The sequence below is a fragment of the Cydia amplana genome, chromosome 6, assembly GCF_948474715.1.
Source record: "Cydia amplana chromosome 6, ilCydAmpl1.1, whole genome shotgun sequence".
Classification (NCBI taxonomy): Eukaryota; Metazoa; Arthropoda; class Insecta; order Lepidoptera; family Tortricidae; genus Cydia; species Cydia amplana.
This window is the reverse complement of record NC_086074.1, coordinates 4693050-4710838: the sequence shown is the minus strand read 5'-3', so window position 1 is coordinate 4710838 and position 17789 is coordinate 4693050. Positions and strand designations below refer to the sequence as shown.

The window sequence follows — 17789 nt, the reverse complement described above, 5'->3', positions numbered from 1 at the left end:
AAAATATTTAAATCTCAGCTCCTGTTTCGTCTTAATAGTCCTTGTATTGACCACTAAATATACATTGATACACTGCCGTATTCGAACTTCAAGATATTCACAAGAGACGACACGTACTAGATCCATACGTTATAGTTTAGATTTCAACCAGTTCTCTTTTGCAGCGCAATTCGGGCAACCAATGTCACTTTTACTATAGATCGTGTTAGATATCTATTAGATGTGCATTAGATCTCTAAGTAATATCTTGTGGAAATCCTTCAAGAGTATCTATCCAGAATCGCGGAAATGTCAAATTTGACAGGTTAGATCTTAAACATATCGTTATCGTATCTTGGCGATGTCTAAAAGATATCTAATAGTTGTCTATTACAAAATCCGAATCGGGCCCACAGTGATAACTAATCAGGTACATATTTAGATGTGAATCTGTACATAATTACAAGCGTTGAATATTCGACATGGTCCGCGAAACAAGCATTAATGGTTGAATTAATTGCTGATGAATTACAAATTAATGGTTAAAGTTCCTAGTAATTTGGAACACGGAATTTTGTGACACGCCACGAGCTCAAATTGTGTTAGGGGTAGGAACTTAAATGGCGCATACTTCATCACAACACTAATAATTACTGAAACGAAAAATATATAAGTATTTTGATATTTTTGAAGTGAAAACTTCTTTAGCGGCGCTGGGCACTTTTTGAGGTGGGGAAAAAATGATAAACTCGAGACAGCGTAAGGCGATCACGTGACCGTAAGATTTAGATGGCCACTCATTTAGATGGCATTTAAATCAATAAAGAAAAACTCAATGACATTACATGAAAAAGGTTCTAATCTTGTACGGGCTGAAATACGAGGACCTCACAGTTAGAATGTAAATTCTAACTTTATGACTAACTATAATAACTCTATATCACTCAAATATAATTCAATAAAGCTACATCTTGATGAAAAGTGTGATGTAATCGCTAATAAAAGTGAACTCTAGTACTGGTGAATAAAAATCAAAATATCATGACCAAATATATTTAGATGCGAGGTCTGCAAGGTATCTTTACAATTTCTATTCGAATTTTAAACAATTAACGCTACAAATTTGATTTTCGAATTTTAAACAAGCTCACTGACCAGCAATTTCGGAACTAAAGTTTTTTAATAGAAAGGAGGATGGGTCAGATATACATAGTGCTGCAGACATTTTGGACTATTCATTGAGTTTTCACTTCTGTCGGCACTGCCGAAGTGCAACCCGTTGTTTTTTATTACTTTACCTAGTTAAAAGCGAATGCATGGGATGACGCTCCCACGTACGTACAAGGTATGAGAATTTCTAGTTTTGTGGATATTTAAAAATTTAATAATAATTAGCTCATCGGTTTTTGATGCTACCCTAATGCACCTTACCTAATATAGGAATGTGAGCAACAAAGAAACGATAGTACGCAACGAACTTGCATAGTTTGCGTTGCATTTACCTAATTTGCGTGTAACATGCGCATTAATAATTCTAACACTGCATTTATCGGTTTAACTTACATATAAAGCTAATTGATAGGTATATAGGTACATAATAACCAATCAATACTATTTACGTAACTTCACGTTCGATAAGTATTTTCCAAAAACCTCAAACTGAAATAGTAGTTTGTGTTACAAGGGATCAAAATGATGTATTTCCGTCAAGGGCGTACATTGAATCCTGAATGAAGCGATGGATTCTACAATAGAATCCCGAACGTAGTGAGGGATTCTAAAGTAGAATCCTGAGTGTAATGAGGGATTCAAGTGTTAACGCCCAAGACGAAATAATTTTGATACCGTGTGACACATAGGCTGCTTTTCACATCAACTATGAGGAAAATAAAAAAATCTTAGTGTTGACACAATCTGATGCTTAAACAGATTACCTATTTAAGCTAAAAAAATAATGTGCAAAAAATTTAAAAATTGTGTGCTAGAACAGAAAAGTGTTACTTTGATCCCTCCTAGCAGGGACCTACATCAACATTTATCCACATGCCCAATAGCAAAACTTTTCAATAAGGTAGGTAAGTAATAAATATCAAATAAGAGACACTGACCGTCCGCCCTTGGTGATGATCATCTCGGTGCCGATCTCGTGGAACCGCCGCCAGAGGTCGCCGTTGAGCAGGCGCGCCTTGCACGCCGGCGGCTCCGCTTCCACCCCCAGGCGGTGTTCTGAAAAAAAAATGGTTGTCTGTAAAGTCGATTTACGGACGATAATTTTGCGTGATAACGTCATAAGAAAACATGAAAAATTGCATACTTTTATACGTTACCATGGAGATCTGTCCACAACACAACGTTACCATGGAGATATGTCCACAACACAACGTTACCATGGTGATCTGTCCACAACGTGTCAATTTTTCGTGCATGCTACCGGTGTTCATCGATTTATAAGACGCGCGTTATCATGTTAATAATGTAACTGAGTTTTGTGGGCTTATCCCCTTTTACCTTCTTATACCTACCTAGTACCTAGAGAAAACCTAAATTCAAGTGTTATAAATGTTATAATGTCAAATAATAATACATATGAATGCTATGAATACCTACCTAAATGCCTACCTAGGCTAGCATGTTATATTCATTTAGTGTACTTATTCTAACTGGGTATTACGTTTCATTTGTATTAATTTAACATAGCATAGGTATAAGTATATTACTTACTATACTATGCCTATACAGCCTAAAGGCATTTGCTTAGCATAGATTATGAATGTTGTGTCACATGTAGGGTTGCCAGATCGAAAGGCGCTATTATCGGGAAAAAATATCAATTTTTCGGGATTTTGGGCCTTAAGTCGGAAAAAAAAACCATTCAAATTAAATTAATTGTATTAAAAACAACTATATTTTACATTATTGGCACTACGTCAGCTGCTCGGTGCTCTGCCCAATCTCGCCACGCGCGCCCCGCGCGCGCGCTGACGGGCTCGACGCAGGTCGCTTGCTCGCTTGACGACAGTTCGGAACTTGAAATTATTGTTTTATAACGTGAAGCTGTTTTTCGGGACAATTTTCACTTTGTCGGGAATCGGGAACACTTACTAAAAATCGGGAGAATCCCGCCGAATCCCGACCATCTGGCAACCCTAGTCACATGATTTTGAAATTAGTTTTTATATCCAGGTAGGTAGTGATAACTTGCAATTAAAACACTCAAGTACAAATCACAGTTTTATTTCTTCAACTTCACTTTACAAAATCCAACAGCGTAATAATCATGACAAATGTCAAACTACCTCTTATATTAAAATATCAATACCGCCAAATTAGTAAATCGGAAATCAACCGAGCTACTAATACCATTAAAAATACTTAGCTGGCTAACAATCGGAAATCAATCGAGCTACTAATAAAATTAAATATAAATGGCTAACATTCGGCCGTCCTGAATCAATTCCCGCCTCGGGAATTAAATATAAACATACAAAGTAATTCAGAAGTAATATAATATATATTACATAAATCACAATATGGGCAATTAATTGATGTATCATATATACATATACAGTATCCTGAATTTAATTTCAATGCATCATTATACCTAATTAATATTTTTATCTCTCAGTCATATCTTACTTGATATTAATTGACCATAAATCTAACAACATTTATTTGTCATTGATCTCTACAACAAATTAAATATAAATTGCTATTATTATTAATACATCCTTTGTTTCAATATATCAACTCATTCATATCTGTAAACTATTTATTTATATAATCAACAAAATTTCATTTCAATATTGAAGCCTCATACATATCTTCAATATTATAGCTAGTTTGGAAGAGTACTAGAACCTCATACATATTTCTAGTACCTTAAAGTAATTAAACACATGGAAACCTCCTTCATATTTTCCATGTATTCTCAAGACTTGACATAATCATTATTCAATACCAAAACCTCCTGCATGTTTTAGCATAAACATCAAATGTACGTACATGGAAGCCTCCTTCATATCTCCCACATACATCCATATATATTAATTTGTACTAAAACCTCATACTGTTTCAGTACCTAATACAATTTCATCAAAGTTATAGTATCAACAAATTAGCAATTGCTCAAATCATTCAGACATTTCAGATTCTACTTCAAGGTAATCTTCACTAGCTTTATTTTCATTGTCGCTTTGACAATCAGATCTTTCAAATACTAGCCAGGGATGAATTTTATCCACAGCAAATATGCTCTTAAAAGGCCTACTTCCCTTCCTGGACAGTGGCGTATCTTCTACTTCATATCGGTCATATCCTAACACACGAGTAATGCGGTATGGACCTCTTAATTTTGGAATCAACTTCTTACTTTGACCGGTAGACTGTACCTCTCTCTCAATCCTCACTAAATCACCAACTTTATATTCAACATGTTTTCTTTTCCTATCATATCTGAATAGATAAGAAGAATTTTTGCTTCTTCTGATCAAGTTCTATGTGTTCTGTCATTTCTTTTCTAACAATATCTCTGTCTGTGCTATCTTCGTCTAAAGCTACTCCTAACCGCAATAATGCATCAGACATACCGGATAATTCCGTACCGAATAAAGCCTGTGCAGGCGTCTTACCAATTCCTTTATTCAAAGTATTATTCATACCCCATTGAATTTTTGATATGCTATCATCCCATACTCGCTCAGATTTTCCTACGTTACATGCCGTCAATGCAGCTAGTAAGGTCCTGTTGTACCTTTCTACCTGTCCATTGGCTCTTGGGGTACAAACTGCATTAAGTGTGTGCTTAACTCCTAAGTCATTTAAAAAATCTTTAAATTTATGCGACGTGAATGAGGTACCTCTATCTGAAATAATTCTTTTGGGTACTCCGAATGTATGAAAGTAAGCAGTTAATGCTTTAATGCTACTAGCTGTTTTCGTATTTTTAACAGGAGTAATAACAATGAACTTTGTAAACGCATCAATGATTAATAAAATATGAGTATTTTTATGTTTACTTTTGACAAACGGCCCTAAATGGTCGATGTGGACCGTGTGAAAGGGTTCTGCAATTTTCTCTATAGGATGTAATTGACCAGCCTTTTTAGCAACCGGAATTTTAGCATGAGCGCACTCTAAACAAGATTCTACATACTTTTTAATAAATCTTCGCATTTTTGGGAACCAGTAAGTGGCTTTAATTTTGTCATATGTCTTGTCAAAACTGAAATGACCTATATCATCATGGTTGCTTTTCATGATTGACCATCTGACACCTTTAGGCACAACCCATCGATTACCATCACTAGTGACTCTGTACAATAAATCCCGTTTGACAACAAAATTCTTAGATATTTCAACTATATTATGAGTCTGATTATTTTTAAGTATGTTAACGGTACGCTGAATTTCAGGGTCATTTTGTTGTACTGTGGCTATCCAATCTACTGTAATGCTTTTAATTTCAAAGGATACTTCATTGACTGGGTTGCGACTAAGTGCGTCTACGTGAGCCATTGATTTTCCAGGTTTATAATTAATTGTAAAATCATATTCTTGGATTACATTCCACCATCTTGCAACTCTCGATATAACATCCTTTTTCTCAAATGTAGCCCTCAAAGAATTGCAATCCGTGACGATGGTGAAATGTATACCAAGTAGATAAACCCTAAATCGTTGTAAGGACACTACTACAGCTAGGGTCTCTAAGTCGTAAGAAGTAAAATGCATTTCTTCGGGAGAAGTTTGTCGGCTATAATATGCAACAGCTTCGAATGGTTTTGACTTATCTTGTCTTTGAAGCAAAATTCCAGCCACTCCAAATTTAGACGCGTCAGTATGTAACTCTATTTCATATGATGGATTGAAAAAGGCAAGAATAGGTCTGTCCGTTAAGTCGTTTTTAAGCCGATTAAATGCATTTTCCTCCTGTTCGCCCCAAGTAAATTTAGAATCTTTTTTTAAAAGCTGAGTTAGCGGTCTCGCAATAATAGAAAAGTTTTTCACGAATCGCCGAAAGAAACTGGCTAATCCTATAAATTGCCTAACCTTATGCTGATCAGTAGGACGAGGGAAGTCTTTTACTGCTTGAATCTTTTTCTCACCAGGCCTTATACCATTTTGATCAACTTCGAATCCTAAATACTCTATTGATTTTTTAAAGAAATTACATTTATCTAAATTTAAGGTCATACCAGCGTCATGGAATAATTGTAAAGTAAGTTTTAGTTTGTGCAAACCGTCACTGACATCTTTAGATGGTATGATTATGTCATCCATATATGCAAATGCGTGTTTAAAGCGAGCATTACCTAAGATATTATTTATAGTTCGTTGAAAATTGGCAGGTGCATTGCTTAAACCAAAAGGCATCCTATTAAATTGGTAATGGCCATCTGGTGTAATAAAGGCCGTGAGATGTTTCGAAGGCTCAGCTAATGGTATCTGGTAGTAACCAGATGCCAGATCTAACATAGTATAGTATGAATATCCAGCTAACCCGTCTAATTGATCATCTATTCGGGGTAAAGGGTAATGCTCCTTTACTGTTTTCTTATTGAGAGCTCTATAATCAATGCACATACGATAGCCTCCAGTCTTTTTCCTTACCAATATGATTGGTGATGCATAATCGGAAGTGGACTCACTAACAATTCCTGATTCCTTCAATTCATTAACCATGTCTCTTACAACCTCTCTTTCTGCATAAGACAGGCGATAAGGACGGTATACTACCGGAGTTTTATCAGTTAGTTGAATATTCATAGATGTAGAGTTACAACAACCTAATTCTTTGGTACTAAATGCAAAACATTTACGATGTTCGTTTAACAACTTAAGTAGTTCATTCATATCTTGCTCGCTCAATGTCTGCTCTACTTGAACTCTAGCTAAAGATATCTCGTCATTAACGGTAAATGATGAATTCATATCTATTCTATTAACTCTATATGCTTGAGCTTCTCTAGCGATACACGCACGAGTAATAACACTATCCTGTACTAGTTCAAAAGGGTTAACTGATAAACCTTTAACCATAACTCGTCCACGCCCATCTGTCACAGTAATTAAACCAGGTATTGTTACATATTCCCTTCCAGGTTGCGATATCAAACTATACTCTACATAAATTAACCCATTGTAAACTGGCTTAGTATAGAAATCCACCTCAGTAACATTATTTATGATGATAGTGTTATTAGCGATCAAAGATATAGGTTTGTATTCATAATCCTTCGATGTATTTGAAAAGGTGAGACTATTACTAGTTTTATGGGTTTCTATGTGATCCTGTTCAGTAAACGTTTGCCCAATTAATAAAGATGTACTTAAATGACTATCAGGTACTATAAATACCTCCACAGTAGCTTCAACCGAATCAATTAGGATATTCGTATAAACTTTACCTAATGTCTGAGTTGCTGAATGCGGATAACCTCTTAAAATAGGTAAATTATCTTTAGACCAATCATCAAAAATATTATTTGCATCAGATAATCTCAAAAGCGTACACTCACTTCCAAAATCTATAAAGCACGATAGACTTGTCTTGTTTATGCATGCAGTTTTATAAAATTTTTGATCTTTACTACTAGATACGGCTAGTCATGACACAGTTTTCTCGTTTTTCACGTCCAAATTCTTTTTAAGGTTACAATCCGATGCAACATGACCAATTCTAGAACAAGTTTCGCATTTCTTTATTGGCTGTTTACATTTAAAATGAGGATATCCTTCCTCACCACAATTAAAGCATTTAACAACTTTATTATCCGGCTTAGGGCCCCGATTGTTAACTTGTTTACTATCATTGGTCTGTCGCGACGAAACTCTAGGTTTGGTATTTTTCTGACTACGCAAATAAACTAGCAATTTATCCGGTTCTGTAAATTGAGCTGCTTCGGCGCTTGTTTTTACTGCTCTATCATCGATCCCTAATAAAATACAATCAACTGCATCGGTGCCTGTGATTCGACACCTATTAAGTAGCATCACTTTTTCGTAATAATAATCTTCTAATGAATCTCCATATTTAGCACGTTTTTCAAGCATTTCCGTTAACAATAAACCATAATTTTCCTTGCTAGGAAAAGCTGTTTTTAATTTGACCTGCCATTCGGGCCATGTGTGTTTTAAACTAGTCAAGCCTTGGTACCACTTTAGAGCAACACCGGCTAATTTAGGTAGCGCGTAGTGAATAATTTGTCGTTCGGTCCAATTGTAAATACTAGCGGTTTCATTTACTTTATTTAGCCATACGTCAATAGTTTGGCTCCGATTGGCTGGGTCAAATTCAGGCAAAACGTTCATTACGGGAAATCTTTCAACATGATCTGACCTGTCTTCTGATCTAACAGCTTTAAATAAATCTTTCAAAGTGCCTAGTAATTCATTATCACCATACCTCGCACGACTGCGGCGGCGCCGGCGCGACAGCGAGCGGCTGCGGCTGCGGCGCGAGCGCGTCCGACTGCGACGCGAGCGGCTGCGGCTGCGGCGCGAGCTTGTAGAACTCCAGTGTACTTGCGCCGGGCTGAGGCGCATTCGCGGCCTGCTGCGGCGCGAACGTGACCGGCTGCGGCGCCTGCTGCTTCTTGATCCATCGGAGTTGATGCGGCTACTCCTTCCACGGCTGTGTCTGGATCGACTTCGTGTTGTGCGGCTGCGCCTCTCCAGGTCCCGGTCGCTAGCCCTGCTACGCCTGTGTTGTTCTTGCGGCGGCGTCATCGGTTGGCCTCTCCCTGGATCGTCACGTGGTAGCGGAGGCGTCCGTACAACTCTCCTATCATGTTCATCCATACTGAAAATAAAATGATTTGCACAAGCATAACTGTTTTACTTACTGCCTTATTTTTCACGTGGCAAATTAAAGTATACACCTAGTTACACACTGCAGTTCGTTAAATATTAAGTATCAAGAATCATTTTACATTGCAACATGATTAAAACATGAATAAATTCAAATTTCTGGCATAACGGTTACAATTAACAATATCGTATTTAAAGCAGATTTGTTTACTTATTCAAATGATCAACGTAAACCTTGTTGTTTATAATGATATCAAGCTTATTTTATCTCCGAAATGATTAAAAATATAGAAATGTTCGATAAAAATAACGTCAAGAAAGCCAAATCATGCAAATAAATCTATAATTTAAAACCAAATTTCAATTACCTGTGGCGTTTTGGACTCGTTTCCAACTTCTGATATGATAACTTGCAATTAAAACACTCAAGTACAAATCACAGTTTTATTTCTTCAACTTCACTTTACAAAATCCAACAGCGTAATAATCATGACAAATGTCAAACTACCTCTTATATTAAAATATCAATACCGCCAAATTAGTAAATCGGAAATCAACCGAGCTACTAATACCATTAAAAATACTTAGCTGGCTAACAATCGGAAATCAATCGAGCTACTAATAAAATTAAATATAAATGGCTAACAGTAGTTACCTATTTGATTCAATGTACATTAAAATTTGATATGTTTTGTTTTCTAAATAATAGGTGATCTCATTTTAAGCTTGACTTCTTAAATCACACCTACCTACTTAAAATTACCTATCCACCATCTTGAAATTGATACTGTTTGTTTTACTCAATTCCCAATAATAAAAGTTTTATTGCCACAAAATTACCTGATTCGGCGAAGTTCAAGAGGTAAATTAATTGGCCATTAAAAAATACTTAAAACTGTGTTGATTATAATGGCATGGTCACATTGATGCGGATCCGTACGCCGGCGCCGCTCCTCCGGTGTGCGAGTGAGACAGTGCTATGCACGTATGTCCCACTCGTACGCGTACTCGTACGTCGTGTCGTACTCGTGTCGGAGTATATCTATTAATTTAAAAAAAAAACCTTTTATTTGTTTTATATAATAAGGTGTAAGTGAAAATTATATCGATTTTCACTTACCAATTAAAGTTTCTAGATTACTTATAGCCATTTTCATAATTCCTGCTCTGTCTCCGTGGGTACTTGATTTAGTTGCCATAAATTCACCATTGGAGTGACCAAAGTGCTCGAAAAAATTTAAATACGGCTTTTTATTTATAACATGGTATAGGTACTAATAGCCACAAAATTATTAATTTTTTCTCTAAATGCAGAGCAGCAATTGTAGGTAACCGCAAAAAGGATTTCAATTCCGGTTATGCAATAGTTACCTACCCACTAGCGTCCACAAAACAACTAATAAATAACCTAAATGTCAGCTATGATGAACGCAATTTATGTGACTATCAAAATTATGAAAATCTGACGGCCGCCTTTGATATGGGAATGTCGCGTCGCCGCGTCGTCGGAAGTCGTAAATAAGTCGTATTATGACCGCTAACTCGACCACGGGTCGGTTTAACGACTAATTAACGATTCATCTCGTTATACAGCCGATATGCGACACAGAGTAACAGCTTCTTATTGCGTACCTTAGTACTAAGACTAAGATGTGCTCCTATAGTTCGTTTTTTTTAGCATTAGAAAGAACTTGCAAGAAGGTAAGCGATCTTGACATGTCTTTTAATTGAAAAACGCTTTTTAAAAATCAAAAACTATTACTTATGAAAGCAGAAGAATATAAATGATCGTATTAGATTCATAATTGTTACGTATTTGCCGTAACTTATTTTTAAAATGTGTTTTTCAATTAAAAGACACATCAAGATTGTTTACCTTATTTCTAATGCTAAAAAAAACGAACTATAATAGAAGATTATGATACCTATTTATGATTTATGCGCGCAGCAATGTGACTGCGTGCAAAAGCGAGGAATATTCCTTAAGGAGGAGTAAATTCCTTTTTTCTCCTTGCACCAATTGCATGTCTCTGTTTGGCCCGATGTTTGACTGGTAGAGAATGCCATTAGGCATTAAATCCGTCATTTGTACATTATTTTTGTGTTTTGTGCAATAAAGTTTTAAATAAATAAATAAATATATATTCGGATTTTTTAATAGGTAAGACTGAATCGATTGATGTACTATGGGTCATTCTCAACAGAAGGTGTTTTCAGCCTCGACTCAGTCTTGATTTTCTTAGATTCAATACTACCCATTGTTTTCCCTTAGACGGAACTTAAAAATATTTCTACGGAGTTGATAAATTAGAAACGAAGATTAGAAATATTGATATGGGATTGTTAATATGTCTAATTATATACATTTATATTTACGAAATGAAAACCAGACAGAAAGGAAAATAAACAGAATTATTTACTTACATAAAGTGACAGATTTTATTGTCAACGGGGTTTTTGACGAAGCGAGAGACAGCAATTCATATTTTTATTTAAACTATGCGCTTATTATGTGAAACTGCATGTAGCATAGGTACTACCTACCTACTTATTTTATAAGTATCATACAAAGGTAGGTATGCCACATGATGTTAAAACATCGAGGCCCAAAAGTACCTATCTACAAAAAAAAACGACTAAGCGGAGTTTAATATTGATTCACATGTAACGGAAGTAATATTCGTACCTATTAGCAAAATGATTCAAGATGTTGCTCTGGCAAATTGAGGTCTCTGTGACTGTTATCTTCATATCGGGGCTCTAGTCTAGTTATTATTCATTTATTACATATGTACATATTATGTAAGTACTAAGTAGGCGCGCTTTATAGAGCAAAATGCACATCGTCGTTCTTTATTAAGGAGCACATTTCCGCCGGCGGTGCGGTAAAATGGAGTGGTAAACGGGCGTTTTTTTTAAAGTTGTCCCCTACACTTTTTTTTTCAAATTTGGGATTTTTTATGTTATTTCTACTCAGAATCACGAGCTCTTTCTATCCTAATAGGAGAAAAAAAGTGTCCTAAGGTTTTTATTTCCATTACGTCACCATTTTTCATAGACTTTGTATGGCGGTCGCGGAATGGAAAGATCGAAAAATGTATGGAAATTTTGGGACACTTTTTTTCTCCTATTAGGATAGAAAGAGCTCGTGATTCTCAGCAGAAATAACATAAAAAATCCCAAATTTGAAAAAAAAAAGTGTAGTAGGGGGAAACTTAAAAAACGCCCAAACATACCTACCATTGGCTATAAAATTTGTTTAAAAGCATTTTATATTTAAAATAAAGTAAGTAGTATTCTACTTCTGTAAGCTATAGTAGTATACAGAGTGCTTCCTGTAACAGGAGCAATAAATTAAACTGTAGGCTGTACTCCTCAAACTGACCAACATTTGTTCAGCAACTTTTGAAAATTATGTCAGTTTGAGGAGTACAGCCTATAGTTTAATTTATTGCTCCTGTTACAGGAAGCATCCTGTATATTTATTTCGTACTAACAGTAGAAATAAGATATTAATGTTTAAATTACTAACCATGTATGAACATTTTAGTCTGAGATAAATGATTTTAATTTTATTTTGTATTTATTCTTAAATTGCGTGCTGTCATATGCATATCTAATATTATAGGTATCATCATCATCATTGGCCTTTACATCCTTTTCAGATGTTTATTACAGTTGTTGTGTATAGGTATATATTATGAAAAAAAAAGGAAGTAACAAGTTATACAAGTACTGAATTAATCACATAATAATCACATAACGGTGTATAGGAAAAATGTGTCAACCCACATTAATTTTGCAATAAAATGTCAACTTTAAGCGTCATTTTTTTGTGTTGACATCTTATTGCGTAATTAATGTGGGTTGACGCATTATTGCTAAACACCATCCAATATATTCTATTCTAATAGTCTAATTTTGTGTCTAAATTTACAATAATAGGTGGTGAATCACCTCACCACTTATCAAACGGATATTATCTATATTATAAAACAGATACAAATATCCAAACAATAAATATAGTGACATATCTTTAATCTTGTTGCGTGTTATCCGCCATACGCGAGAATCTCGCTTGTAGCTCTTTAGTTTTAGTCGTTTTAATGTGATACCTCTTAATAACGTACACGTTTCATAATTACTTGTTTAATAAAAACAATAATCGTAGATCAAATTGACAAGTCGACATTTAGTTCCGCCTGTTGCAACGGTTAGTTTGGCGGACGGATGTATAAGTTTGTATTAGGTACATAAATACTAATTATTTACTACTAAATTTGATTCGTTTTTGGATTTGAGTTTCGGTTTTAATAAATATTTTGTGGTTGGTCTTGATGTTGTCTTAATCTTTTTCTTTAGTACCTATATGACGTATTTATTTAAGTTTGTAAATAACAATTTTATGAATAGTCCTAAATATGTATAATTAGGTACCTATTTAGATTAATTTGTATTATGTATCGGTCTATGTAATTCGACTCTCAGTTTTTGTATTAGAAGTGCGTTGATGTCTTTTGTATGACGGTGGGCTTTTATTACAAAAATTGAATAAACAGCCTTTTATTTGGCATTAAATGTAAGTACTTACGTACCGTAAAATGGGGTGAGTAGGTTTCGCGGTGAGAGTTGGGTTATGAATGGGGAGAGAAGGGATGAAAGGGGGTGAGATGGGATTTTAAGGCTACTGCTACAAAAATAATGTATTCCAATTTAAAATGGAGCTATAGTAATACTCATAATAAAAAAAAATGATCCAACAATCTTCCAAAATCACCTTTGTGAGTTGGGTTTTCATACTCACCCCAAATACGAGGGACTACGGGGTGAGGTGGGTTTTCCTGTTTATCGTCAAAGTTATGAAATGGAACTACCCAAAATAAAATAAAATCTAAAATACAAACGTCCGGAACAATACACCGTTCAGTTTGCATATGTAAAAATAAAATGTTATCGATGTTTGAATGTCAGTTTTGACCCTACTCACCCTATTTTACGGTATAGGAAGAAAAATAATAAATTATATAAATAATATCTAAAACACCAAGCAATGTCAAGTTAGACACAAATACCTAAAGAAACAAAAAAAAGTGCACAGGCCTGTTTCAGTAGAAAAATAATAATGTCTCTTGTTATTTTAAAAATTAATCCCCCAATTATTCTACTAAGTAAATAACAATCACTACGAAATAATTACCTCCCCCGCATACCTTCCAAAATTGACTTCCTTTTTAGATAAATCATTTAAATTTAAATTTAAAATAATGTTATCAGATTAGAACAAGACAGACAGGACCTAAAGCAATAAGGGACAAGAAAAGAGGAGTCAAATATAACGGAACCCTCCATAGTAGAGGACCTATGTAACTTATTAATTAGTTTTGTCTCTTTCTTGATGCAGCGAAGCCTCCATAAGCAGGACCTGTAAAGTATTATCTAACTTTTCCCTTGTAAGATAGGTCAATAAACATTAGAACTTACGCAAGCCATTCAGCGACGCATGCAACATTTGCTGCCTCAGCAAATACTCTCCGAGGTGTGCCTGATCCATCATCATCGTGATTATACACACAGTCCAGTCACTTCACAATATCATAACTAAAATCCGGTCAAAAAGTCCCAAATTGTTATTACAAATACACGCGCGTTTGAGAATTAACGAATAAGACGTCTCAACGAAACGGCAGCTGCGTTTGAACTGAATTGTATTGTAAGCTCGGGCGGCGCGAGCGCATCGCCACGCCCCTTCGCTCTGATTGGCGGGCGGCTGGCCAATGGTGGGAGAGGATAGAGCCTTCGTAGCATTGGAGCGCTTTCCCGGAGCTTTCCGGCCACCTTTGTTTGACAGGTGATCGTGATTGACACTAGCTTTGATTCGATGCGTAGGCGCTAGCTTTTGTTTTATTGAATTAAATCTCGTTATTATTGAAGAGATCTTTGTCGGAAGTTAATTGTAGATGCAGTACCTATTGAATCGATTCATAAATATGTACGACGCGCGTATCTACGTCAACTCAACTTTATATGTAGTTCTAGTTTGTCTCCTTATAGTCGTCTTCATTTTATCAGGTAGGTAGGTAGGTACCTTTATTATTATTCCATTGTGCTAAAATATTTAATATTAGTAGGTTAACACCAATATATTATTATACCTAGTACCTACATAACATAATGGTCTATCTATTCGACAAATATAATAAATACCTAATACTTCTTCATATTTAATTACCTACTCTAGTTATACTTACCTACCTAGGCTACCTACATTGAGGGCAATTATTTACGTAGATATAATATGTACCTACCATTTTTTGATTAGGTACCTAGGTATTTTGGATATTTTCAAGAATCACACTTTTTTTCGATAGGTCTTACCTATCAATATCTTTTTAATTTCTTAACTACTAATTATTAAAGGCACATTAAAAAAGAATAGTTTCCGCCAGTAGGTAATAGGTACTCTTATAATCGATACGTAATAATTACTAATTACCTCCATAATAGCGTAATTAAATAGATACCGCGTCAAACTACCTATATAGGTACCTAATGTAACTAAGTAATATTTATAACTTCGAAAGCGGGATTAGGTATATGTATTAAAATAGCTAATAGGTGCCTACATATCTCTTTTTTTTTTGCGGAGTAATACATTTAGTCAATTTCATCAACTAGGTCTAAGTACACTAGGTATAGGTACGAAAATATGTATTAGATAATCTATGTCTAATGTACCTAATGGACGAGTTGATTTTATGATTTGGATTATTTTAGACTCAGGAACAGGCGCCAATTAACCTACCTACTTATTAATTTCAAATAAATAAAAAATAAAAAAAAGGAATTAGGCATTTTACTTGCACACATTTTGACGCTGTACACAAAAAGTTCACCTACGCATCGTTTCACATTCAACACACATAAAAAACTAAAGCAAGTATATAAAGCATTATCTACTTCTAAAAAGTTAAAAGAATTTATACCTATACACAAGAAAAGCTAAGGTTCCTCAAAAGTTCGACATTTGTAACACGATAACATTTAATGCAAGGTATTTATGTCTGTATTCTGTATTTTCCTGTCACTCTTTAAAACCTGGCTTTATGACATTTAACGATTGTATTATTGTCGCCTGGCTAGAAATAGTTGATTCACCCATCTGCAACGCAAGAAAAGCTAACATAATTCCTATTATCAGATGAGCAATGTGTGAACTATGTCATTAGAATAGAACTGCATAATCGCGACACTTCCTGCGATAATGTGGAACAATAGGTGTAATGGGTTACGCAGACGATAAGGATTAGTCACGAGTGAAAGGTTATTGCGATTTGTCATTTCGTACGACACAAGACTGAAAAAGTCTCATGATTCGGTTAAGTCATGTTAAGTTAGTTATTTCTCGCCTCAATCTCCCCCTGACGGCACATATCCTGGTTTACCTACAGATTTTTTTAGGTAGGTAGGCATGCGTGTACGAGGACACATTTTGAAAATACAGTAGAATCCGCTTATAATGACATCGAAGGGAAGTGACAAATACGTCATACTAAGCGGATGTCATAAAAAGCATAGTTGATAACTTCTTATTTATGTTATTTTTTCCAAATTAATCTCAAATTCCTTTGTGGAAGATGAGTTTCGTACGACACAAGACTGTTAAGTCTCATGATTCGGTTGTCATGTTAAGTTATTTATTTCTCGCCTCATTCTCCCCCTGACGGCATGTATCCTGGTTTACCTACAGATTTTTTTAGGTAGGTAGGCATGCGTGTACGAGGACACATTTTGAAAATACAGTAGAATCCGCTTATAATGACATCGAAGGGAAGTGACAAATACGTCATACTAAGCGGATGTCATAAAAAGCATAGTTGATAACTTCTTTTATTTTTTCCAAATTAATCTCAAATTCCTTTGGGGGAGATGAGTTATATTAACTTAAACCAATTATCAACATGTCACCGAAAATCAAAACTAAACAACTTTTTAAACGCCTCGCACGCACCAACCGTCCTCGCAGGGAAAGACGTGGGGACGGCCACGAAAACCAGCGAATGTCAGTATAACCGGACATAATTTCATGAAAATACGATTTTTAGGTCATAATAAGCGATTTGTGTACCTACACTATAAGCGAAGTCATCCGAATTTCTCACAAAGTATTTTATATGAAAATCAAACTTCGCACAGTAATTACGTCATAGTAAGCGGTTGGTCAGTATAAGCGGAGTCATAATAAACGGATTCTACTGTAGATACCTTTTTTTTCGACTGGGTTGTGTTTTTATTTGTACCTATTTTAGGAATGCTGGTAGTACTTTTCTTCATACTTTAAATCGACAATCTTTCCGTGTTCATGAGCTTTATATAATTTTATTCCCCTTCCTTCCTTCATTATCATTTTATAATGAAGCCCTGGCCTAGGTAGCCTTCTATGTAAACTACTTTTTGTAAGCACTCTCCAATAATAATTCATATCTCTTGCAATCAATTGAAAATCAAATATAGGTACCTACCTACTTATACAATACAGTAGCATATCACTTGCCTATCAATAAAACTAGTCAAATTGTAACTACAAAGAGGATTAATAGAGAATTACGTTAGTCAGAGGTGATAACGAGCTTGCTGGTCATTAGCCAGCTACCAGAAGTGAAAGGTTAATCCAATATTATACTAGACTTAATCATTAGCGATGATTATCTAATTTCGTTGCTATCTGAATAGATATCACCATTGTGGAATGACGTAATTTACGTAAGGTACCTACTCGTAGGTAAGCATTATATTATTATGACATATTAAAACCATTCTAAAAAATATAACGGAGTGGAAATTCGTACAACACGTTTTAAGAGCCAACAGGAGCTAAGATTTAAATATTTTAGGTAAATATACCCGTCTCGCTAACGGAAGCGGCTCCTAAAACTAGTGCGATAAGGACAAGGCGAAAAACCCTGCGTAAAAATCTCAAAAATCGAGGTTTCGTACTTGACTGT

At 35.2% G+C, this 17789-nt stretch overlaps 1 protein-coding gene across 1 annotated transcript in view; it reads right to left on the bottom strand.

Annotated features, from left to right (window-relative positions):
• Window positions 1-14730, bottom strand: part of LOC134648684 (T-box transcription factor TBX6-like) — a 47407-nt gene extending 32677 nt beyond the window's left edge. Inside the window, exons 1-2 of the mRNA XM_063503188.1 lie at window positions 14269-14730; window positions 2088-2205 (exon numbers count right to left, since the gene is read on the bottom strand). Coding sequence (XP_063359258.1) covers window positions 2088-2205; window positions 14269-14344 — 194 coding nt within the window. The 5' untranslated portion in view covers window positions 14345-14730. The remainder of the gene's footprint in view (window positions 1-2087; window positions 2206-14268) is intronic.
• Window positions 14731-17789: the final 3059 nt, after the last annotated feature.